The following is a 27,694-nucleotide window of genomic DNA, read 5'->3' as shown; positions in this document are numbered from 1 at the left end:
GGTGCGCGCTCCTGTTTTCAGCCCCTGAATGGTCTCCTCTTCTCCCGGCAGTATGACATTTTCATCTGTGACCATCTCTGGTCGCAGATAAAAATGTGACACTGAGCAATATGATTGCTGAGCAATATATTGCCAGCGATCATATTGCCCTGTGTGTATGCACCTGAAGGAAGATATTCACAATCTCCTGTTATAGTATTCCAAGGTATGTTATAATATTCTACAGGGCCTGCCAGGGTTGGACTGGCCCACACAGAGTAACCCCAAGTGGTTTCCATTGCCTGCGTGACCACCTCCTCCTCTACGCATCAGGTTCCAGGTTATCATAGTAGAGATGAACGATTGAGAATTGAGAAGAGCTGCAGTTATAAATGGTAGCTGACAGAGTTGTAATTTAAGTGTGAGAGAAGACTGTAAGAACAGGAAATAAGAGGGAACTACAATACAGAGGGAGGGGGACAGACAGACCGGTGGCATGAGGTGTAGGCAAGGAGGCCTGAAGGCAGGAAGTGAGCATGGCAGGGATGGCCAAGACACAGAAAGCTGCCTCGGTACTAGGTTACATGGAAGGGTACGCTTTGATGAACAGGTGGGTTTTTAATGTCCATTTGAAGCTGTGCAAGGTCAGGGAGAGTCTATTAATGCAAGTGAAGGGGGCAGCATGGGCAAAATCCTGGAAACACATGGGATGCAGAGACCAGGGTAGAGGAGAGGAGGCAGTCATACCTGTACCGGAGAGGGTGGAAGGGAGAATAAAGGAACGGTGGTTGGAGATGTAGGTTGCAGCACATGTATGTGAGGGTGAGGAGTTAGAAGAAGATTCTTTAGGGGGATTGGAACTTGTGCAGATTCCATTAAAGGGGCTTGGTAGAAGTGGAGCGGTGGGTGATGTCTCGCTGCAGAATTGAGAACAGAGATTGGACATGGGAGGCAAAGGAGAGGGAGGAGTCAAAAGGGATATCCAAGCAGCAGAATTGGGCAATTGAGATGTTGAGTGTTCTCAGCAGCGTTGGATATATTAGATGGAGGAAATATGTTATGTTCAGTATTGTCCATGTTGGGCTTCAGAGAGCGCTTAGACATCCAGGAGGAGATGGCAGAAAGACAGCTGGATATCTAAGAGAGAAGAATAGGAGAGGTCAGGAGAGGAGAGGGATAGTTGCTTGTTGTCAGCATAGAGGTGGTATTAAAGGTTAAAGGACAGTAAGAAGAAAATGGGGTCTAGAACCCTGAGGGACCCCGACAGGAAGGTAGGAAGTGGGTGAGGTGCACTATCAATTTTTATCATTTATATTTACCGAGGTGTACAAACCATGTTCCCACTAACGGATACACAAACCAATGTGTTGGCTGGCTACACCCCTGTACAAGAGCCTTTACAACAACCTTTGCAGGTTGGACCCTTCTTGTTCCACTGGGGCCAGCATTTAAGACATGCAAACATTGTGGTTGCAATGGGCACATGTGGTAGCTGGACTATGCTAATTAAAGACTATAAAGCTGGAAATGAAACTGCATAATTATAGAAGGCATCAGAGGTGTGCTGGGGCTAACACGGGATTTATAGAGGGGGTTGATTTTAGGGTGATTGTGGCCAGCTCATGAAGAGGGCATAATTAGAAAACAACAAGCTCTAGTCTGCCTCATACAACATGCAGTGTACAATACATTAGACATATACAGATCCAGCGGTCATGATAAGCTTTTAGATGTGGTAGTTTGGCCAGCCTGTCTGAGCTGAATTATTTTTTTCTGGATGTGGGCATCACTCTCAATTCAATTTCCCTGCTCTGTGGAGTATTGGAGCATGCCTGGGAGTGTAGGGGAGCAGCATAAGAACCTAGCACCAGCCCTGGACACATATGTACATTGTGCTGCTGGTGCGGCCATGAGAGGGTGTACAGCAGTAGTGCGGATGGTGCAGCGTGACCTCTGTCCACGTCATGCTGTGCAGAGCCGCACGTCTGGGTCAGGAACAGCTGGACAGCATCTGATCAGGTGCTCAGACACTGCTCGGCATAATCCAATTGAAATCCTGTCAATTTTGGGGCCAAATCCCGGGATCCCACAGATCCCTGGATTGGTCACCCTAAATGTACTGCATGTTGTAGACTGCAGCTTTAGTAAAAATCTTATAGTTTGTTACGAAGGTGTCATCTGGCTGCATGTGGTGGGCAGGACACAGGACTATATAGTAGACATGCACAGCAAAGCTTGGAGCTGTAGGAAACTGAAAGGGAGGTGGAGTTAAGCAGGAGGACAGGGCTACATGAGAGAGAGAGAGAAAAGGACGGAGTAACTAATATAAACAGTGAGTTTAACACATCTACAGACAGGTAAGAGTAAAAGATGGCACAACATTTTATGTATGTGTGTGACTATATTTCTATGGGTTGGGATAGTTTGGTCTACAGCAAGTTGTATGTGTGTAACAGTATGTACTGTATATATAATGTGTGTATGACTATGGGAGTAATTCTGGTTCACTCGCAAAGGCACATTCCTTCTCAAGTGGACAAAACCATGTGCACTGCAGGTGAGGCAGATGTAACTTGTGCAGACAGAGTTAGATTTGGGTGGGGTTTTACTTCAATGCGAGATCTATATTGCAGTGTAAAAATAAAGCAGCCAGTATTTTCCCTTACAGAAACAATAAAACACCCAAATCTAATTCTCTCTGCACATTACCCCCCCCCCCCCTGCAGTGCACATGATTTTGTCCATTTGAGAAGAAATTTGCCCTTGCAAGTGAACCAGAATAAGGGCCTTTATGTGACAGTATATTTGTATGTTTGTGTATATGTGTGTGACAGTATGTATGTGTATACAGATAAAGCCGTGCACATCGTTGCTGTGATAGGTCTGCTACCACTCATTTGGCGCAGCAAGTCGCACCCATGGCGTGGAATTGCAATGCTGCGCCATGTGCTGCTCAGTGCTTTGCTATAAGCAGTGTGTGAGAATTAGGCACACAAGTGTGGTGACTGGTGCGCACCTTTTGCCATGGGTGTCTGACACGTGGTGACTGGCGTAGCTATATCTATGTGCTATATATCTATAGATTCTCATTCTGAATGCAGAGCGAGGAGGTTACCACAGAGAGAACGTCCTGATATTGTTCCTAGCAAGAACCAATACTAAACTTTCAACTCAGAAATTTCCATTTAATCGAGCCCCATTGAGAAGTACTTGGTGATATTTATTTTATTGCATCAGCTGTGATCAGCAGAAACTTCCAATAGGACCAGCTACACCAAATCCATTCACCCAATGGTTCTTACCCCTGATGAAGTCTTATAGACGAAACGCGTCGGGTTTCTTCACCAATAAAATAACTATTTACCCAGAAATGGACTGAGCCTATTCATTGGGAACATCCTCAAATACAAGAACACTAATTCAGAAATGTTTTTTTTTGTTTTGAAATTGAAATATTGTATTGGGAGGTACAGATTCTCTACTAGGTAGCGCACCCCAATCACCCCCCACCTTTTTGCTATATCTATGTGCGTATATATATATGTGTGTGTGTGTGTGAGACAGTATGTTGTATGTGTATATGTGTGGATACCTCCCAACATGACCCTCTCCAGGAGGGACAGAATGTTCTGGTCCTGGATTTCCCTGGTACTGTATGACTGCCATCATTCTGTCCTTCCTGGAATAGGTCATATTGGGAGGTATGTATGTATGTATGTATGTATGTATGTATGTATGTATGTATGAGTACGTGTGAGATACTATGGGCAGTATGTATTGATGCCAAAATGTGGTTTGACTACATTCCCCATAGGTATCAAGTTCTGGGAAGCAACATTTTCCAGTGCTTGTACCTGATGGGCAACACTTTCTATAGAGGTCACTTGTCACTTCTTTCTGCATGAATTCCTAAAAATCATGCTACAGGGTCCCTTCTAGTGTTCCCGGAGGCCTTGCATGTACAGTAAGACTACCAAGTTATAAACTCGAAGTCCCCACATTGCAATCGATGGCTCTTATTGGAAGAAGAATCCCAAAATTTCATGCATACAGAGTTAATAAACACTGCTATGCATACAGTAAGTGGCAAGATGTATCCCCCCCCCCCCCCAAAAAAAAAAAAAAAAACCACCTTGATTTAATGCTGTTATTTTATGTACGCTTTATTAGGGGAGCGCTTGGCTGCAGATAGTGGCTGCCTGTAATTCCTATTTGTTTTTGTTTATCATATAAAACATGGAAGTTATCATCAGATTTAACATGGTGGGGATAGAAGGACCTGTAACACATCAGACCAGTGGTTCTCAAACTCGGTCCTCATACCCGCACAGTTAACATTTTCCAGGTCACCCGGCAGGTGTACTCATTACTGACTGACACATTTTAAAAGATCCACAGGTGGATTGCCTGATTCTGTGAGGAGACCTGCAAAACATGCACTGTGTGGCATCCGGAGGATCCTGTGCATTAGACCAGTGGTTCTCAGGATCCCCAACAGTGCACGTTTTCCAGGTCTCCACACAGAATCACAGGTGACATAATTAGCTCCACCTGTGATCTTTTAAAATGTGTCAGTGAATAAAGGGTGCACCCGCGCAACTGCTAGGAGACCTGGAAAACGTGCACTCTTGGGGGTACTTGAGGACCGAGGTTGAGAACCACTGCATTAGACCACTGGAATTCTTGCCTACAGTATGTAGTAAAAGTGTGCTGAACTTTATGGGGCAAGGAGTTTCCATCAATACAAATATATATTTATCTAGATAAAAGAGAGCACTACGGTTCATAGAAAAAAAAAAACACAATTGTTTTTATTAATTTACAATCAATATATTTAAAAAAGATAGCTAAAATAAGCCAGTACAAAAAAGCGGTAACTTTGAAGGTATAAGAGAATTCCCGTTATAAATAGATTGAAAGAATGATTTGTCCGTCTTACTCCTTGTTCTGTCTATACCTTAGAGGAGGCCATGGCTTTTATGATTCTATGTAAGTTTGGTTTACTTATACTCTTCTTATATTTTCTGGAAAAAAGTTTTTTATTTATTCTATGTGAATGATGCTGGGTTGATTGAACGGTTTATAGAATAGACCTGTGCAATGAATCGACACATATGGGTATAATTAAGCCAATAATCGGTTCTAACACCTGATTGGATTGTGGTGGTTTAAAATCCCAAATGTGAACACACACAGCTATACCTTCTGATGAAACCGCCCTGAGATATTTGCGGAGAAGCGCGTAAAAGGTCTCAACATACCTGATCCACTAAAGGAGACGGAGCAGAGTGTCTCATATTGGCTCCACACATTGGATCACCCACCACCTCAAGCTCTAAAGGACGCTGCTGTCTGACGGTCGGTATTGCCACACTTTCTGACCCTGACTGTTTGGCTACAAGGACATTGGGAGGCAGTTAGCGTGACCGCGCTACGTGAGTGCGACAAGGAGTTACAATCCAGCAGACTGAGGTTGCCTAACCGCACAGTACTGAGACGCAGCCGGAGTGTCCGCACGACATGAGTGTGGCTAAGTGATATACTCCAGTCGGGACTACAAGTGTCATACAGAGAACAGCGGCAATTACCCTGCGCATACCACCGTGGCTGGTCTGTACTCACAATTAAAGACTCTTAATTAAAGAGGACGGGTGAGATAACAAATATTATTTGTGGTGTTACAAAGTAAATGTGTGCATCACTGCATATATTTATTTGAATATTTGGACACCAATATATCCCAAGTGAGGTCCTAAGAGCCTCTTGAGCTATCCCTAAACTGTTCAAACCCAATATTTAATGGACCGATTATTATGGACATAATATTAGAAATCTGCCAAATTTATTTAATTGGAGCAGGTTGTTAGAGTGTGTGTGTGAATACCTATGCTTTTTATGTAATGGCTTATTTTTATCTATCTTTTAAGATATATTGATTGTATATTAATAGAAACAATTGTGTTTTTGCTATGAACAGTAGCGCTCTCTAGATAAATTGTTCTCTATAGGTGTTCCAGTAAACTATTTTGGGAGCTGCTTTTCATCAATTGAGGTTTTTAGTGACCCTTCAACCCAGCATCTTATGTAGGAATAATGACCATGAGTATTATGTACTAATTGGTCTCTTAAACCATCTGGTTATATAATTTTAATGGACTCATGACCCCTTCTCCATACATTAGTTAGGTCTTGCATCCAATATCTATATTGGTATAATACAAAGATATAGTTTGAGGTAAATATTTAGGGTGCCAATAAAGGATATCACTGTGTAGTGCAATTATTCAGAAACACATTTTGAATTATAAAATGCATTATTCTGTGGAATGTCTGTATAACTTCTGCATAATTCTTAATCTAGCCACATACTGTATTCTGTTATATTGTAGCCAACATATGCCAATTAGCTATTGGCAGCATATTCAGTATGACCTAAAAATAGCCATAATGCAACCTATAAAACATCCTATAAAACCCAACTGTAATCATCATCAGGTGTGAAGGTAAATGCAGGTGGAAGATTACAGTCACCTGCCTATGTTCCAGGTCACCTGCCGAGACTGCAATGAAGGAGAAAATGACCTGGCTGCCCTACCAAAGAGAGGAATAACCACACCTAAGACAAATTTGGCATCAAACTGATAATAATAATAATAATAATAATAATAATAATAATAATAATTCTGTTGTGCGACTTGAGTCCAGCCAGTGAATGGTTATCTTATAAACAAGCAACAGATTTATCCATGAATAAAAATAAAAGCTATGGGGTTTAAGATTAATACATATAAATTCTGCAAAAACCATCAACAAAAGAGGGCGATTCATAGTGCATTAAAAACATTATTTTTATTTAGCAGTTATTTAAAACATAACTTTCTCTGCACATTGAATGTGCAACAAAGTCAAACTGTAAAACGAACACTCAGCAGCATAACAGCATAATGAAACAAACATCAGAGCTATAAAAAATCCCTATGTACTTCAACACTGTTACTACAGTAAATCAGATATACATTTATTGTAACAATATATGGTCAAAAAAACGCAGTCCTGTGTAACATTAGTGTTCTTACAACGTAAAAAAGAGTAGGGCAATTGTTCATGTAAACAGTGATCAGCCTTTCCAATGGCAGTTGTTCGGGCTGGTATAGTAATTTGTTAAAAGAAGGAGTAGGAGGGACATTATAGTACAGTCATTTTAGGAAGCTTATCTTTAGGGTCCACAAGATCTCCGTACTGTACCACCATATATGCTTAATATGGATTCAAGAATGGAGACAAGGGAAACCACAATAGAATACTTATGTCTGTGACCATCAAAATGAAAGTGCTATCCAAAGTGATTCCCAGTGTACTGGAGAGAAGGTTTACATTTCTAATGGCCGATCCAGTATGGCCACATCTGAGTGATCAGGGAGAACGGAACCCTCCAGACGAGAAGAAGGGCATAAAGGCTCAATACATTTTGTTTCAGTCAACAAAAGATCTTCATCAGGATGAACAGGGACTTAAAAGACTATGGTCAGATAAGCCTATAGGGCTGAATGACTGGTGCACAGATATATTACACTTATGATATTCTCCAGAGATGACTGCACGCTTAGAAGCCTCTTACTCGACTTGCTACAGATTTATATTTTTGGAACACATTTATACCTGTTGATCGCACAATTGCTGTTTACGGAAGTAATTATCTTTGGTTTTGGTGGTAGAGGGGGTCGCTTAATTTCGGTTCCAAAACCTTTTGCCTTTTCAGCCACACTACCCCTTTCTATAGCCTGCATTGACAGCCGCTTGTAGTCATCCCTGGCCTGCTTGGCCATAGACCGCCGCCTTTCATCAGCTGCTTTTGACTTTCTTACTGGAAAAATAAAATAAAGTTAGGAATTTATTGTTCCTTTGTTACACAACAGTTGTTAAAACCTCAGCGCAAACAAACGCCTTATACATTATCACTTTGGAATACATTCTGTGGACAAGATTGCATAACATTTCTCATGATTGACTAAGAAGATCAAATGATTTACGACACTAACTATGAACATAAGGTCACTCATTTGAGATCTTTCCTCATTACAAGAATAGCAGATGTTGCATGATATGGTTTCTCGCTTTTTCAGTGCATAGAGCCTGTGATGTAACAGCATGTTATACTGCTTTTGTGACCACCTGTTGCTTGTGCTTAGCATACACACTAGGAGATATTGTGAACAATATAGTTCAGAAAGGGCTCAATATCAATAATGACCCATGTGCTCATCCTGCCTGTTCAGACAAGGGAGGTCCTCACCAACGACGGCCTTGCTGCAACTGCATAATAGTCGCCGCTCCACTTGCCACCACTCCCTTCCCCCAATACACACTTGCCAATGCCATGACCCTGTCTGCTAGTGTGTATGTGACTTTACATCTGTGAGCAGAACTCACAACAAAAGTTTTAGTCATGAAGGGTGCATTTTAAAAAGCATTCTAGGATTGCTAGTTCCGGGCTACTTGCCCACAAACAACTGGGTTACAGACTGGAGGGGGGGGGGGGTCAGAATCTGTAAATCTAGTAATATCATTTTGACATGTCAAGGGAATACTTGGTACTTGTGTATTATCACGGCGCCCTCGATTTCCATCGCAGGTCATTGTACAACCAAAAAAAAAAAAATCGCTTTGCATCGCATGCGATGCGACCGATTTAAAGTCGCACATGCACCCAGATGCCTAATTCCTATGTTAAATGCCCCCAGACCCGATTTTAGATTGCACACCCACCATGATGGGTAATGACTATGTTAAATGCTCCCCCATTATTAACGCCACCCCACTATCAACGCCAACCCGAAGCGTGGCAAGTGCAGCAAGCCCGTGAGGGGCGGCGGTACGCGTCCTCCGACCATTTCATACCCCCACTATCCACGTCGGCGTGGAGTTGATTTTATATAGTGTATCGAGCCCGAAGCGTGGCGAGCGCAGCGCATAACTTCACAAGTATTACGCGTCCGCTCGCAACGCTTCGGGCTCGGTGCGCTCACCACACTATATAAAATCAACTCCACGCCGACCTGGATAGTGGGGGTATGAAAAGGTCGGAGGACGCGTACTGCCGCCCCTCGCGGGCTCGCTACGCTCTCCACGCTTCGGGTTGGCGTTAATAGTGGGGTGGCATTTAACATACTTATTACCCATCAGGGTGGGGATACAATTAAAAATCGGGTCTGGCTGGGCATTAAACATTGAAATCGCGTCGCATCGCATGCCATTATAATGGCATGCGATGCGACGCGATATTAAAATTGTACACTCTGCCCGGGAAAAGCCTCAAATCGCGCTGTGATAATACACAAGTATCGAATACTTTAATCTGTAAAGGTTTAGGTGAGTGCACATATTTTGATTAAGTGTAATATGGATCTAACAGCAGTTTACAGATGGAGCATACTTGGTTTAGGTATGTGGCATGATCAATCATGCCCTAAGCTACAGAAAATATGTAAATTGCACCACATGGTACATTCTGTTTCTACTATAAACTACACCTGTTCCTTTGTTTCACAGGGACTCTGTGGCCTGGTTACAAACAATACGATTCACTGAAATAAACCTACTCAAACTATCTTGTATAATAATTGCTTTTAGGTCCAGAATACATTGATTGTAATAGTGTTATGCTACTGTTTATTTTCTATAAAATCTGTTATCGACATAATTATAATGGAGCCCATCCTGGATATATACCTTTAACTTTCAGAATACAATCTACATTCGACTACACCAGTGGTTCCCAACCCTGGTCCTCAAGTACCCCCAACAGTGCACGTTTTCCAGGTCTCCACAAAGAATCACAAGTGACATAATTAGCTCCACCTGTGGATCTTTTAAAATGTGTCTGAATAATCTGTGCACCTGCTGGGTGATCTGGAAAACGTGCACTGTTGGGGGTACTTGAGGACCAGGGTTGGGAACCACTGATCTACACAACCGGTCCAAACAATGGGAGATGTGCAGCTATTTGTTAATCATCAGCAGTCTGGTCTGGAAGTGGCAGCCAGGGGGAACAAGATGCTGCAGAAGTCGGTAGCAGGTAAGTAACCGCTGGGCACAAGCAACGATATATAAAATCGACATTCTAATGCTGGTACAAACCTAAAGATATATCTGTCCAATATGGCTGGTTGGACGTAAAATCTGGTAATGTATGGGAGCAAATGACAATCAGACATTTGCTCCAAAACACTGGCAAATGGACAAAAACGCCTGTTTGGAAAAGCTGGTTAAAGTAAATGGAGTTTGGGAAAAGATGGCCATCAACTTTGCTCAAAACCTTGTTATAATTTCAACCTGGGTTCTCACTTCCCTCCAGCCTCTTTGGGCAGTATTCAATGAGAATTTTGACGATGTGCAGCGAAGCCTGTTTAGGATTCGCTGCACATTTGCCACTGCCCGCCGCGTTCCGGAGCCTCGCCGGCTCCAGTATTCAACGAGTCAGGGGCTCACTGCCCCTGACCGGCGAATTTTAACTCCTGCGGGCGATGCCGCAGGGAGCCTGAGGACGGCGGCAGGCAGGGAGATGGAAGTCTCCCTGCCTGCCCCAGAACGTTTGTGGGGGGGAGGTGGGCTCCCCGGGAGCCAGGCAGCACAGGCTGCCCCCCGGGATAGCCAACAGGGGACCGGGTATTCACTACACCCGATCGTGCATATGTAATGATCGGGTGCAGTGAATATATGAATATCTAATGAGCGGCTTGGCTCCCGGCCCCCTGCTGGCTGCTGTGTAAAAAAAAAAAATTAAAAAAAAAATATATTTTTTTAAAAATTAAATATATATTCATGTGCTTACAGCACATGAATAAAAATAGCATGCCCCTCCTCAGAATAAAATTCAGATTTTTTTACTCCAAATGTAAAAAAAAAAAAAAAACACTTTATTTTAAAAGTTCACATTCCACTTCATCATAAAAACATAGCGATTGCTACTCGGTGAATCATGGCGATAAAAACCTTGAAATGTATTCGCCATCTGGTCATTGAATAGGGTGATTCACTGTTTTAGACAAAAAAAATAAAAATCGCCGTACAGCACGAAAATAGCACAAAACCGCCATAAAACATGGCGAATCAGCCTCATTGAATACTGCCCATTGAGTGATTCTGTTGCCCCTGTACCTAGTCAACATGGCAAGGAAAGGACCTACCGCCATGGGACTACTGGCACCACCAGGTGAGCCTAGTGGTCATCTGCTCCCTTAAGGCACCCTGTTCACTACAGCTAACCAGTTTCACGTGTTTTAACCATTCTAGCTCTTTACACTATCTAGGTCCCTTCATAAACTAGGTCTCTGCTGACAACGTACCCTCATCCTTCTCATTATCCCAAATGTCTTGTCTGACCCAAATATCTCTCTCTTCCTTAAAAATTATTTATTCTATTTGTTTCAGTATTTTATATTAACCATTCCTACCATGTCCTATGGGTCTCTACCACTCCTCCATTTAGGAAATACAGTACACTACCACAACATATTGGTGACTTAAAGGAGCTTAATATGAAACCACTTATTCAGAGGTGGTTGGTGAATTGTCCCCATATTTCTACATTTAGTAACAAATATCTCCTTTCTAAAGCTCCTCTACACCTTACAGTCTTTACACAAAACATTTCAGGACTTTATTTGGAAATTAAACATTCTTGAATTGGTTTGCTGAAGCTCCAACAAGCCCAGGCTAATGGTGGAGTCAACCTAATTTAAAATTGTATAGCCATGCTGACATTTTGAGGTATAAACTGGATACATAGGATGGATATCTATACTGATTAAGTATAAAGGTGTGGGAAAACTTTATCAACATTTATTGGTGTTTCTTTATTCCTATAAACAGGAATTATCTGGGGATATTATTAGGAATCCTTGTTGATGGTTGCATGGCGAGTTTGGTCATTTATGAGGAAGCAAAGAAATTTCTAAGATACCAACATAGCTTTTATTCCAGCTGTGGGAGGGTTTCATAAATTATTTTACTATAACTCTAAAAACGCCAAATACATTACCTTGTGGTAGAAGACAGATTTCATTGGATGACCCAACAAATTGTTTGTCCGCTACAAGCTGTTAAATGTATTATTTATTTTTGGGCCTCTTTTGGGGTTACTTGTTTTTTTTTTTTTGGGGGGGGGGGGAATGTTTGCCTACCATACTTAGGTTAACTTACACGCAATGTACTGCTTTCTGTTATTAACTTCTTGTGAAAACACTTCCATGACAGTTATGCTGTGCTGTGATATCTTTGTGAATTTGCCTAAAATAAATTCATTTTACCCATTGTTTACTTTGCTTTTTGATAGTTTATTGCTTTGACAAATAAAATATTATTTTTATTATCATTTGTAAAAATAAGAACACTTACATGATTCTTGCCATTCAGAATCATCCTTCTCCAACTTCTGTCTGACTTCTTGAGATTCTTTCCAGTTCATGTAAATTTCTTGTGTTCTTTCTTCTAATGCTTCAGTTTCTTTTGCTTGTACCTTGATTACAACAGATTTATTCTGCAATAAAATATTTAAAAACCAAATTACATACGGTCATCAAAATTTTAATACTACAATTTTAATACATACTTTACGAAGTTTTACCTTTTTGTATTTTAACAAGAAAAACAAAATAATGGGTTTAACGCATTCAGGGAACAAGGGGGCCAGCAACAGCAGCAGATGTCGCCCCACTCACAGCACAATCTTGCACTGGATTTCCTGATTTTTGTATACAACCCTATGAGGGCTGTGAATAAAACTCAATTCAAGGGGCATAGTAATTGCAGTATATAGCTACATTTACTTGAGGAGGCAAGAACCTCACACGTAATTGATGTAATCTGCATTAATACAATACAGTTATAAAAGGAATTACATGCCCATAAATTGAACGTAAAATATTAACTGTAAATGTACTAGTTCTACCACAAGCATTAATGCTCAAGAGTCTTCAATATATGGGCACACCCCACAAGTACCCAATTTTCTTTAAATTTCACAGGACAGCAGCTTGTACAATATTTTAATAAATGATTAAGGGCATTACTTTAGTCAGTGAAACAGTGGAGTTAACAGTGAAAATTAGTGATATCTAATGGTTTCAAAACAGTTAATGGTAGGGGCAAAACTAATTATGTTAAGGAGGACCTTTTATGGTTTTCATTATTAGGAATGATAACAAATCTAGCGTCATGGATTAATCGAAGAGGTGTTAATAGTCTAGCTGCCCATTACGAGGGGGATATGGTCTACAGCAACTAGGTCGACAAGCATTGGGTCAACACCACTAGATCGACATGGGTCTAGGTTGACAAGTCAAAAATGTCGACATGGGGGTTTTCTCTGTTTTTTGAGCCGACAGGCGTGATTTCATGCCCTGCCATCTACTAGGGTGTGGTAGGAGAATAAAATATTGTGCCCAAAGCATTGTGAGTGCAGTGAGCGATGCAAGGGGATGCATTGCACTTCAAACTCTGTCCATGTTGACATTCAGGTAAAAAAACTGTGAAAAACCCATGTCGACCTTCTGACTGTCGACCTTGCCCATGTCGACCTAATGCTTGTGTCGGCATAATGACCCTGTCGACCTAGTGGTGTCAACTCAATGCTTGTCGACCTAGTTGCTGTAGACCAAATGATCCACACCTTTACGAGGACCTTAGGACTAAATAACCAATAAAGATCAATCATCAGCCACACTGTGTAACATGTCATGCAGTGGCGTAACTATAGCCCCGCAGCCCCCGCGGTGGCGGGGAGGCGCTGAGGGACTGTGGGCGCCGATCTGCAGGGCTATAGTTACTAGCCCTCCCACCCACCCAAGTAAACTTACACAGCCCCCTTACCCCTCCGCATGCCGCCGCTGCCGTATTCAGGGTCCCGGCCGCAGCGCAGATTTTGTCCAGGCTCCGTCTCCTCCTGCAGTTCACTTCTAATGAAAAATAACTATCAGAAAATGGCTGCCCCCTAACAGCAGACAGTTTTTTGGGATGCTAGAGGAGGTGCGGGCCTCCTCTAGCATCCTTAAAAACTGTCTGCTTTTAGGGGGCAGCCATTTTCTGATGGTCATTATAGAACTGCAGGAGGAGACCGAGCCGGGAGAAGATATGCGCTGCAGCCAGGACCCTGACTGCGGTGGCGGCGGCATGCGGAGGGATAAGGGGGGTTTTAATCTCACTTGGGAAGGTGGGTGGGAGGGCTAGGGGAGGGGGGGCGGCACTGCCGATATCGGCGGGGGGGCGCTAAAATTCTTGTTACGCCACTGATGTCATGTATTCCTAGAGAGCAGACAGAGGGGATCTGGACAGAGAACAGTACTATGACCATACATCCACCATGTATGTATAACGTATAGTTCATACATAACATATCAGAATAATAATAAACTTATGCAAGTAAAGATGAGGGAGGGGGGCAGGGGGTTATATGGATTAAAACATCTAGAAAAAGAGGGATACAGATTATACCCAAATCTGTTACAGTAAAAAACCTCTTCCAGCAGGTAAATTAGGTGGCTACACATCTACCTTGTAGAAGACAAATGTTAATTATATAATGTGGAAGGCATCAGATGAATAAGCCATACTATACACATACTTTGTTTAACCCCAAGTCAACAGAAGAATGTCATAATAAAAAGCTATCTACATACAATATATGTAAGGCACCTCTTTCTACAGCGTACGGTGTAAGCCAAAAAGCAATGCAGACAGGTGAGTGGTCAGAGGAAACTTAGGGTAAAATGTAAGCATGACCTACATATGCATACTTCCTCCATTTAAGTTCTAGACAGAAAATGATAAAATCATGGAATAAGAATTGGAATCAGGCAGACCCATACAGGGGTACAAGGATTTCCCCATGATAATGCACTAGCAGTATTTATATATTTATGAAGGGGCCCATTCTATGTACCCTCTAATGGTTAGACAAACCAACTCGGTAACTGACAACACCCCTTCTTATGTGCTGGCTACACTCCTAAACATGGGCCCCTATCATTCCATTCCACTAACCTTTTTAAAACTTATTGCAGCATCGGGGGAGGGGGGCTATATGATTAGGTCCAGTAAATGCTGACTTATCAGGGATTTTATTTTCACCTGCTGAAAACCTTTGTGTTTTCAGGGTGAAATATGTGTTTTATTGGTTGATCTAATTAGAGTCATTAAACAGTAATCTATAAAATGTTAACTAGAAACCTGGAGACCAAAAAATGAGCCCTAAGAGGCCAGATGAGCAGTCCTGATGCAGAGGGGCTAATGCCCATGGTGTTAGGAGTGTGGGTATAAGAATGATAGGTATATAATTTCTATTATATTCTATTTGAATTAGGAACACACATTATAGTTTTTAAATAGCAACATCCTGTGAAGAGCTCAGGTAGTAAGATGAGAAGGTCATCTCCTGAGGTAGACATACTGTAGGTCAACATCAACAAAACAGTCAATAATGGAAACATGTTCCAGCTGCTATAGTGCAACTAGCCTGGAGCTGCTTTTAGCAAAGAACAAAAGCATTATAAAGTGTTAAGGCCACTCAGAATAAGAACAAGAGAGTTCCTTCATTACAAGGTCAACTGTCTTTTATTCAGGTTGTACTCAATGATTTTCCTCCAGGCAGTGACTAAAAACTAGACCAGGCCTAATGGAATAAAGGCCTCATATTCCATCCTCTAGTCAAACCTGGGGCCCTGTTTTATTTCAACCAGAATAAAGTGTGAATACACCTTTTTGCTTGCAAAATAAAATTCCCCCCAATTTTTTTTTTTAACTAATTTTCCTGTAGCACCATCATACAATATGCAATAATAAAACACAAGGGGTGAAATGTAATAGGATGAGCTATTCATAAAGTGAGAGATTTGGTAAGAAATGTCCAGGTTTTTTTCAAGCGGCAATCACAGCTTTCTAAAGGCTGCAACCTATCCTACATTCCTCCACCTTGCCCCACAATTCCGCAAAATGAAACTCAGATCTCCTAGCCCCAAAATGCACCCATTACTTAAAGTATTGGAGCCTAAATGTACTTTAAAAAAAATCACTAGGCGACTAAACCTATGCCCTTAAAATGACAACTTAAGCCCCGTACAAACGGGGGCGATAGGGGCTGAAATCGATGGGTGCGTGCTCCCGTTTTCAGCCCCGTTCTAATCCTGCGACCAGCTGATTACCTCTGCGGCTCCCCCGGCAGAGGTTCCTTCTCATCAGCGACCATCTCTGGTCGCTGATGAAAAGGAGAAACTGAGCAATATATTGCTCAGCCATATATTGCTAGCAATATATGGCTGAGCAATATATCTCCCCCCGTGTGTACGCACCTTAAGAGACTTTTTTCACATGCCCTTCAGACTTCCCCACATACTTCACAAATCTTTACACAAGCTTCTCAGCCCTCCCAACTTAGCTCTCACACCTCACCTACATGCTGATGAGACCTCTTCCATTTCCCTCTGACATCTCCTACAAGCCTACCAAACCGTTTCTACATACCTCTCACACCTTTCCCACATTCCCATCACATCTCCCTCACATGTCCACCATACCTCCCCTCATGCCCATCACACCTCCCACAAATGCCCCTCACACCTTCCAAACATACCTCCTCCTCCTCCACATACCCATCAACCCCCTTCCTTCATGCCCACCATACCTGCACATTACACCTCCCACACACCCCTCCCCCTATGCCCCTCACACCTTCCACACATACCTCCTCCACATGCCCACGATACCTCCCCCTCATGCACACCATACCTGACCATTAGACCTCTCACACACCCCTCCCCCACATGTTCATCAGGCCACCCCACATGCCTCTCACTCCTCTCCTCACATCCAGTAGACCACCGCCATATTCCTTTCACACCTCCTCCACATGCCTCACACAATTCAGCCTTTATTACTTTTAAATATAAAGTCACACTTGACCTTCCTTTGTTGTGCAGCGTAGGCCATGTAATGTTCAAGTTTGTTGCTTCCGCTCTGTTTATTCATACACCTGCGCAGGTATATGTAACCAATATCTCTGAATTCTATTATCATGTAGTGTTCAAGATTGGTTACTAACACTATTCAAGTATTAACCCCTCCCTTGCATGCACCTGAAAAGTATTACTGAACTAATTTGAGCATCTACCACTATCTGTTATTCTAATATAGATCAGCAGCACAGGACTAAAGGGGCCTACAGACAGGGTGACACTGCTGAGCGATCTAAGCAATGTAGATCACTCAGATTGCTCAGCACACAGCGCTGCACAGGGTCGACATGGGTTTTTTCACTGTTTTTTTAGCCGACAGGTGGTATTTCATGCCCTACCATCCACTAGGGTGAGGTGTGAGAATAAAATAGTGTGCCGAGCGCAGCGAAGCACCGTGCCCGAAGCATCGGGAGTGGTTGTCTATCTTTTTGCTGTAGATCCTTTGTCCCACTTCCCACTGGCCCTGACTGGCAATCTAACTAGATTTATTTTGCATGCAGGATCTCAAATCGCCCGGCGATAGCAATGCATGGGGCCATGCATCGCTATGGCCCCTACACACTAAGCAACGTGGGTCATTTTCTAAGCGAACTAGTCAGATCGCTTACAAAATGGGCTAAAATCGCCCCGTGTGAAGGACCCATTAGGCCTCCTACCTGATTTATATAACAAGATAAATATTTTTGCATTTCTTTGTAAACAATGCATAATGTAATCTTGCAGTTCTCTGAAAGAATCCCATGATCCATCTGACATTGTTTAGCAGCAATTAACAAGAGATTAAGGACTTTTCTTGCCAGAAAGGAACACTGAGTAATTGAAGCAGATGAGGTAAGGCAAATATCGTAGTGACAAAACAAAAATAAACACAATAGCATATTGATCTTCGGTCCATGTAGGCAATCCAATGGCCTTAGTAAAATATAAAAACAGATAGGGTCACTGGACCATGATCTGTATGTACACTGTACATACTTCCCAACATGACCCTCTACAGGGGGGAGAGAATTATATATTCCTAGACTCCCCTTTTCATTTATTATTACCATTACCTCTGGTTAAACACCTATGTTAACAACCTGTTTAAAATAGGTGATGGTAATCATAAATTTAGAGGGAAGTCCAGAAGTTGAGTCATGTTGGAAGGTATGCCATGTGCACTATTTTCTCTCACCAATCCAGATGGAGAGGTTTGGAGCTGGACATTTTAAAACTTTTCAAGTATTTCCTACCTAACATAGCCTGTACAAATCATAGTGATCTGTGCAATGATGCTCACAAACTTACTAGCATCATTTGTTTTTAGTTTGTTTTGGGGCGATTTTTAAACTGTCCATTAGTAAATCTGCAGAAACTATTCTTCTCTATGTGTAAAATTGATGGATGGTCTGATGTTCTAAAGTTTGTCATTTGACAGTTTTTTACATGGGTTTTGCCTGTAGCAAATGATGGATTTGCATAACTAATGGATAATCACCAAAAAACTATTCTTTTGTAAATATACCCATGAGTTGGGCCCACACTGAGCTATCTAACGTTAACAACATTGACAATATTGTTAACAATATTGTGTGCATATAGTCCAGTGTGTACGCCCAATGTCAGTAACCACAGTAAATAAAACTTTTAGGGCCAGATTCTCTAAGCTTCAAAAGTGATACAATGGAGAGTGATAAACAGCCAGCCAATCAGCTCCTGTCTGACATTTTTTTAAACACAGTCTGTGACATGGCAGGTAGGAGCTGATTGGCTGGCTGTTTATCACTCTCCATTGTATCACTTTTGAAGCTTAGAGAATCTGGCCCTTATTCATTAAAATTCTTGCCTAACATCACCAGATTAGGATAGTCTAACAATCCAAATGATCTTACCTTCCGCTGACTCTGTTTAAAATGCCTTGCGGATGATGCCAGTATATCTTCAACTGATCTTGGTTTTGGGGTCTCTGGGGCAGACTAGGAATTCAATCAGAGCATTCCATTTAAAATTAAATATTTGACTTACCTGATTTGTTTCCACCAAACCAGACATGCAAATAGCCCACACCCAGAAGTTGAAACAAGTAAAGATACCCGGAAGGCCCAGAAGTTGTACATCAAGTTTTAAAGTTCACATACAGTAATACCTAATTATCCAGAATACTAATAAAAGAGGCACAACTATTTAGCTACAACTGCGGATTATCGTTACTGTGGTCTGCTAGCATAAGGTTCTTACTCAAGTAAGCTCTCTTATCTACAATACACAATTTTAACTGCTATACAAGACCTACTGCAAGTATTTTCCACTGAACAAATGAAGTCTATTACATAATAAAATAATTATAATTTATGCCCAGATCTAGGTCTCCAGTGGCACTTATTCTCTGCACTTTGGGGCCGATTCAGACCTGATGGCTCTGTCCCCGATGGTCGGGGTTTGTGCATTGCATGCAGGGACCTTGCTGCATGAGGGGGGCGGGCGAAATTCGCATTGCTGACTGTGGATCAGACTAAGGTCCTTAGTGTATTTTTGTAATTATAAGCAGAGAAAACAAAACTGTAAAACATGAGCCTGAGAGATATGAGGTCCAGCTTCACATCTGGATAAAATATGTCCAGCTGGTCAGATTGTGGTTTCTCCTACACATAATTGTAATTCCAAGCCACAATCATGTACTGTACTGCCAAAAATTAACCATGTGTACGGTCATACTGAGCTGAATGATCTTTGTATTGTATAGGGGTCCATAGAATACTTTCTGTATTGGCAACTAAAATGCTCTCTTGATTGTATGTCAGTCACTAGAATGCTCTCTTGACTGTATGTCAGTCACTAGAATGCTCTCTTGACTGTATGTCAGTACTTGTACTGAGTTTTAGAATAGCAGTTTCAGATCATTTTTCAGATTTTGTAAATTAATTTGTAATGTAGTAAATATGGAATAATATCCTCTACTCCTCTTTTCCATACCCTCGCGCTCATCTTTAAGAAGACCATCTGGGGCATCTAGTGTTTTTCATTCAGTGAGACTGGTATACATTTATTGAATGCTAATTTTGTAGTCATACAGCTCAACTAGTGTTTGTATGTCTTTGCATACAAAGACAAGCCTGTCATTATGTACAGGAGCCAAACAGAATAGGTTTTAGATATTAAAAACTCCTGTACGAATCATTGTATCTCTTGTGAATCATATAAGGTTTCACAAGAATATCTGTAAAACATCCTCTAATGCTTGATAACGTGATATCAATCTGCAAGGCTGTAAGTAATGAGAGATTTGGGCCCCAAGAGCGACCACCTTAACCATAGGGGTCTGTGTGTTAAACACAGAGTATCAAGTTTCGTAGCAATCTCTTCCATACATAGATTATTACAATACACCTATGCAGCAGTAGGATTGACTTGCATGCCCAACACATGGTATCCTCAAGTTAAGTGTTTATTAAATGGAAGGCAAAATGTCTGCTATTTATTCTGTTATTTGCATTTATTTGGCCAGGAATGGTGGAGCATAGGGTACTACCAACTAGCATTACATGCAATGGTTTTCTTGCTGTAGTAAAATGGTACAGGGGCATAACTCCCAGATGCAATGCAGAGGTCTGCCTCCAGACGCCAAACCCTGAAGAGGCACCTGCATGTACAGCAGCACCAGTGTGGTTCACAGCCCATTCAGACCTGATTGCTCTGTCCCCGATGGTCGGGGTTTGCCCATGCGTGAAAACAAGACGACTATAGATGCTTCTTTAAACACCTAGAGCCCTTACACCAAACTACAGGAGATGGTTGGCACATATGAGACACTCTGACACAGGTAGTGCCGCATATTTCTTCCCTAAACAGAGTGTTTTAGGCACATTGTAGCCATATACATAACTGCTCACAGTGGGCGGGAGGCACTAACATCCTCCTCCACACATCGGCGGCATTCGCATTGTTAACAATCATATTCGCATATGCACTAACATACGTGATTATTAAAGCAAAGGACAGCTCTTGCGTTAAGAGCTGACTTTGTGATGTGCCCGGCAACATGTGTGTGGTCCCTGGCGGCTCTCCCCCTTTCTCCTGCCACGCAGCTCCCTGCTCAGATGGCTGCAGGGCTCTGCCTCCTCCTCCCTGAGAGCTGGCGTAACCCCCCGCAGCAAAGCCTCGGCAGTGGGGCTTTACTGCATATGAAAATGCTGTAACATCCGCGAAAATGGGAGATTTACCACATTTTTTGTTTACTGCATCCCGCCCAGTGTCCCAGAGACACTGGCCACAGATTCAACATAACGGAACGTGGTAAGAGGAACAGATGCAGAAATTCGTATCTGAACCATTTTTACACTGATTTGTGACTAAACTGCACACAGATATAATGTCCAGTGCTCAGTATACATTAGCAATGTAGTTGTATCATTACTGGATGTTTTACCAATGACCACTAATCTGGTAATGTGGCAGGAGGCCTCCTGCATGTATTACTGATCCCAACTGCATCCTAGGATTCAGGATCGGGTCACTTCCAACACTATAGGCAGAGTGCTTGGCCCAAGGGGTCATGCAAGCTTTCCACCACATTTACTACACAGAGGCCAGGAAATTTCTATCTCCTGATGGAGATCATGACCATTTCACTCACCTGCAACATCAATGGCATGCCTTCTCCCCACCCCCAAATTTAAGCATTCTGTCAATCCCTTACAGAGTGTTGCAGACATTTACTGTACATGCAGAGTACGGGTACAGCACATGTGCAGAGTGTTGCAGATCCTTTCGGATCTGAATGATGGCCAAAGTTTGAACAGATAAGCTCCCCACTATACTTTGTTCTATGCCTAATATAAAGTAACAGTTTTGGTCTTTCCCCACTTAAAAAAATACTTGTGAATAATTTTTTTTGGAAGAGACTGTCTTTGGAAAACTTTAACATATAGAAGATGCACTTACAGGGCCAACTACAGTACTAACTAGGTGCCACAATAGGAAAGAAAGGGTCATCTCATCCATGGTGGCTCTTCTAGATTTATTACACTCACTAGTCAATTATTGTTTTTAGATCTATTCACCTGGATTAATATAACTCCACCTAAACTGATGAATGAAAGCTGAATTGCAAAGGGTTGTCCACCTTCAAGTGGCTCTAATGTATTGGCACTAATTATATGCTCTGAATATAGTACAATTACCTTCGCTTTTCCCCAGACATTGAGGTGTTCCACCAAGCCCAGTTTTTTTATTGTGTAGCAATTAGATATGACACAACTCTGAGCAGAGAGAAGTAGGTTATTATTCCAGGGTAACAAACAAACGTTAAATCCCAGATCAACTTCCCTTAAAAACCTAGTGGCCTTTAGCTACTAGGCCAGGGGTTCCCAATATCAGAATTTTTTTTCACGGCACCCCTAGGCCAAAAAAAAAAAATGGAGAGAAAAATAAACTTAAGTAGATTGTGTTTATATGTGATCATTAGGTTCAGTTATGTGGTAAAGGGCAGGATTTGTTTCTGTTTGTACATATATTTTATGATTGGTAGTAACCAGAATTGGTTTTGTCCATAAATAATTGACCATACCTAATTTGAATTGGTTCTTGACCACCAAACTGCCGCACTCCTGCAAGTGTCCCGAGGCACCCCAGGGAGTCACAGCACACAGATTGGGAACCACTGTACTAGGCTATAATCACTTGCTTGTCATAGCGGTGTTTCTCTATGATAACTAACTTTGCATTTTTACTATAATAAATGCCATATGACACCTGTGACCAAAAATCACAAGTGCCGATAAATCTATTTAAAAATCGCCGGAGTCACTGGGGTCAGGGCTTGTGTGCTCAGCGGAGAACTCTGGCCCTGACTGATCACTCAGCGGCCCATCGCCATGCAGTGATCTAGTATCGCTCAGAATGGTCTCGCAGCACATCTCTCCACGTGTAGGCCCCATAACAATAAAGCAGCCAATATTTACGTTGCACAAAAACAAAATAGCATAGATTGACTGTGCAGGCAAAGCTATTTTGACTAGATCATAGACGATCATTACAAAATCAGTCAGTCAAAATCTCCAGTGCCTGTATCCAAAATCTCTCAATATTGCTTAGTCAAAATTGTCCATTAGCCAATATCACTGTGTGTATGGGGCCAAAGGTGCCCACACACTAGAAAGATCTGCGATCATAAGCTGTGCGCATAAATTAGCCTTGAAATCTTTTTTTTCGTCCTGGACAAAAGATTTCAGGCAAGTGCACATCTTTACCAAAGATTTTTCTTAAGATCCCATGTGCGTTCCTATGGATCTTTTGTTAAATCTTCTGATCTTTTGTGCAGCACGTAAGATCAGATGATTCAGCTAAAGATCCACGGGAGCGCGCATCGGACCAAAATCGGCTGATTTTCGACCGATTATCGGTAAACATCGGACGATATATCGGCCGATTTATCGGAAATTGGCCAATCGGCCCAAAAATCGTTCTAGTGTGTGGGCACCTTCAGGCTGTCAGTAAGGTGCTCCTGACAGGTTATTATTGAGGAGTACTAGCAGTACACGAACACGTATCACTGTCATTCAGCAACGCAAAAAAAAAAATCCTAATACATCATCACTGTCATTACACCATTAAAAGTATTGCACTTCCCATAACTGCATACTTGAATAGTAGCACAATAAAATAACAAATAAAGCACCACAGTAAGTACAAGATCATATTAGTAACACCTACACGTAACACCATAGAGAAGTCAACAAACATTTTGTTACATGTTAGTTCACTGCACACTCCTAGAAATACATTTTCCAAAACACGATCTTTGCGGATTTTAGTGACCAGATTTAATAAGGCAAGCCTGATTTTGCAGTTACTATTATTTTTCTTATTAAGTATGGAAGGCAAAAGCAGCAAAAATCGTGGGTTGAGAAAATCAGTTACAGTACTTCGTATATATACCCCTTAAAAAAGTACCATAAGCAATGAAACCTGACATGTCATACCTAAAATCCAATTAATGGATAAAAAGATCATCTTTTCATTCCTAATATGTGCTGCCCCCTTTAGAGGCAGAGTATCATATCAAGACTTGTAGTTTATGGATGCAAGGAAGCTGCATATTGAGTATTTGGGATCACCTACTGTGATACTACCACCCTACTAATAGCATTGTTTGCCTGTTTGAGCTAAAGGGAGGAGAGGACTTTCCTCACAGTACACACCTGGTGCAAAGTCCTGTTTTCCATCTAATGAGGGATTTGATCTGCATGTCCACTACTACTCTAGACATGCCAATTTATCTTCAAAGTTTGTATTGCTACGAACAAATGGATTCCAGTAAAACCGTAAAGGCCCCCATCCATTAGATTGCTGGATCGCATACGATACATCGCGTGCGGTCCTTTTGCATACAATATATGGTACGAGATACCAGTTCTGGCTGCAGGATCTGATGGATCTTTGGTGCAGCAGGTCAGATCTCTGGCTACAATCTGATGTGCATGAGACTGCGCACTTTATTGCAATCAGATACAAAACACATCTAATTTGACACTTTTCATCCGTTTTCTCGATTTGATCCAACAAAATCAGATGAAAAGGGTCCAAATCACACTAGTGGATAGGCACCTTAAGAGGCATAATAGAGCACAGGAACTGCCATTAGTCTGTGGCCACAAATTTAGCGGTTATCGTATTCAGAATCATACTTATTAATAATTAAATTATTTTTTATTAGCACATAAGATTGCTTGTAATTTTATTGGTTTTATTGTGTGATTAACTAATTAGAGCTGAAGATACTGTATGTACTACTGGAAATATATATTAGTGAGCTCCTAATTCACTTGTTTCTTTAAAGGTTTCACAACCTCTTATATTAACAGCAGCAGAATTATTTATATTTTTATTTGTTTTACTGAAGACCTTCCTAGAGTTCTATCAATCAGACAGCTGCAGTCTAAACATTGTATGCACATAGAATTGCTTTACTGCAAAAGCGTGCCAAGGTGGAAACATTAGGAAGGACATGCACATGGACAATGTCTAGCGGATTTTTGGAATATAGCAAATTTAACTACAAATGGACAGGTCTTCTTAGCACCGATATATAGCATAGATCATTGTATCAAGAATGGAGCAGAAGGATCTTTGATTTTTTTTTTAACTGGTTAAGTATTGGTCCAAATGGGAAAGTTTCAATTAATTAGGAGTTATACAAAAGTGACAAAAGATGAGATTTTACCTTTTGCCAGTATACACAGTTTCATGGAATCTTACAAAGCAGTCAAATGCTTGGCATTCACTAGAGGACTTGATCTGTGGCCAATTTGGCAAAAGGCAAAATGTCAAAGAAAACTCATCTGCTGCTGGACTGAATGACCAGATCAAAGAAGACATGAAGCAAAACAGTTATCTGACAAGCATGGTCATCATTCAACTGAATTCACTATCATGTACAATGAAGATATTATAGGTACCAATCAAAGACTTTAGGTATCTATATATTAATAGCACAATGGCGACTATTATTAGTGACATTTCTTTGATGCGGTTGTCTGAGGAGGGCACATCATTTACAGTATAAATGAAAGACTGAGTAAGATGTATGACACAGAAGGTGTCAAGTTATTTATCCCTTTTAATGTTTAGAAACTCCTTTACAGTATATCCTCATTGTATAAATTCTGTATTCAAAAGAGGATTGTACCGTATGTCATGTCAGGTTTCACCACAATTCACTGTATTAGCACATTTAGTCATTACCTGATTTTCCTCAGTTATTGCCATTTGTTTCTCTAGGTTGGCTATTTTCTTGCTTTCGACATATTCCTTCCGTCTCTCCACAGCTTTGCTCGGGGTGTGTAGTGTTAAGGCTTCTGACAGTTTGGCTAATTCTTCCTCTTGTGCTTTCCTATGGGAGAGAATGTACAGTATACACCATTATTCTCATGTAGCACAACATTCCATCTAGTGTACTGCTGAATTACAACATTAGTGAGCTAGATAACTGTGGCTCCTGTCCTGCCCTAAATATCACCTGTGCAAATCCAAAGTGTTTTATGGTGAATAACACCATGTTCTGTGGGGCAGCATTAACAGTTTTATTTAGGGATGCGTGGGGCAATTTACTAAAGCTTCTTAAAGTGAAACAGGTGGTATTGCCCTTAGCAGCCAATCAGATTATGTCTATCAATTTTTCTTGGATGCAACAGAGAAAGAATAGAATCAAATTGGTTGCTATGTGCAACAGCGCCTCTCTTTATTTTTAGAAGCTTTAGTAAATTTACCCCAAAGTCTCAAATTTAGATTATATTGGATTAATGACATACCAGGACACTGGTTACTTTAATACGCAAAACCTGTTGTTACAGTCCAGTCACACAGAGATATTTTATACAGAACTCTGATAAGTCATTCTGTTGATTAACCTACTGTATGAACCAGGGTGACCAAAGCATTGATCGCAATTGCCCGGCCGAGATACACAGATACAGTGGCGTAGCTACGTTTTGGGCGCCCATACCCACCCGCCGCCGCCCCGTCAAGCACCCCCCCCCCGGCCGCCCCGTCGCCTATGCTAACCCCCTCCCCCGCAGTCTTACCTATCGCGCTGTGCTGGTCCCGGCGGCTCCGTTCTTCTGCTTAGGACCTCCACAAAATGGCCACCCCCATACAGCAGACAGTTTCAGAGAACAGTGTGCTATATGGGGGCGGCCATTTTGTGGTGGTCCTCATCAGAAGAATGGAGCCGCCGGGACCAGCGAGATACGTAAGTCTGCGGGGGATTGGGGGCGTAACTATAGCACCGCAGCCCCCGGCGCCCCCACATGCACAGCGCCCCCCCCCCCGCGGTGGCGGGGGCTGCGGTGCTATAGTTACGCCCCTGCACAGATACCAGAGACCCAGTCGCACACAGATATACAATTGTTGCATATCAAATTAATTAGGACAGTCTCATTGTGTGTCCTAGTCACATTGCAACTAAAGGTGCCCATACACACACCGATTCTGCCGATACAATGTGTGCTATGAGATGCGCTCTCACGCGTCATCTCATTGCACAGTACAAAAAGTATGTGCTGCACATAATTTTTGTACTGTCTTTTTATCACATTACATGCACATCACATGTAATGCGATGCTATTTTAGCACAAAACACACGGCAGAATCGTTGCGTGTATGGGCACCTTACGATGTATTTTCTGCAAAAAAAAAAAAAAAAAAAACCACATCCACCATTAGCAGAATCTCATAGGATGGAACATTTCGACATGGTCGGTTTCGTCTTAAGACCCCCATACGTTAGTCCAACTTGTCTAAAAGACAAGTCGGACCTGATTTCCCCGATAGCTGCAGGTGGTGGAGCCGGAGGCTGACTATTCATTTGTATGTTTTTTTTTTTATATTTGCCAGCCACCCCGTATTCCCCCGCCTGCCTCCTCTCTGCGTCCAGTCACCTGGCTCTGGGCTGCACATAAGATTTATATTATGTGCAGCCCGTCTGACCTCCGACTCTGATCTGATGTGCATGGGACCATGCATCGAGTTGGACAGGATGTCAAACACATGAGATTTGGTCCAATTTATCGGTCCGATCAGTCTGAATCGGGTCAAATTGGACCAAATCTCACTAGTGTATGGGTACCTTAAGGACACGTATGCAACTGTACTGAATATTGTCCTGCAAAACTGCAAAATAGCCACCCTATATCTAGCCTAAAAAAAAAAAACACAGAAAAGTGGTTTTCAA

At 41.8% G+C, this 27,694-nt stretch overlaps 1 protein-coding gene across 3 annotated transcripts in view; it reads right to left on the bottom strand.

Annotated features, from left to right (window-relative positions):
• The window catches only part of SH2D4A (SH2 domain containing 4A), an 82,607-nt gene that overhangs the window by 8,534 nt on the left and 46,379 nt on the right, over positions 1-27,694 (bottom strand). For 2 of the 3 annotated variants that reach the window (XM_083175320.1, XM_083175329.1), the window contains exons 4-7: positions 25,707-25,854; positions 18,857-18,940; positions 12,376-12,517; positions 7,639-7,843 (exon numbers count right to left, since the gene is read on the bottom strand). In XM_083175320.1, the coding sequence (XP_083031446.1) occupies positions 7,639-7,843; positions 12,376-12,517; positions 18,857-18,940; positions 25,707-25,854 (579 nt within the window). The remainder of the gene's footprint in view (positions 1-7,638; positions 7,844-12,375; positions 12,518-18,856; positions 18,941-25,706; positions 25,855-27,694) is intronic. The other variant, XM_083175338.1, reaches the window with a different exon arrangement.

Source organism: Crinia signifera, chromosome 1 (assembly GCF_055691185.1).
Source record: "Crinia signifera chromosome 1, ASM5569118v1, whole genome shotgun sequence".
NCBI lineage: Eukaryota > Metazoa > Chordata > Amphibia > Anura > Myobatrachidae > Crinia > Crinia signifera.
The sequence above is the reverse complement of the archived record's forward strand: the minus strand, read 5'-3'. Positions and strand labels throughout refer to the sequence as shown.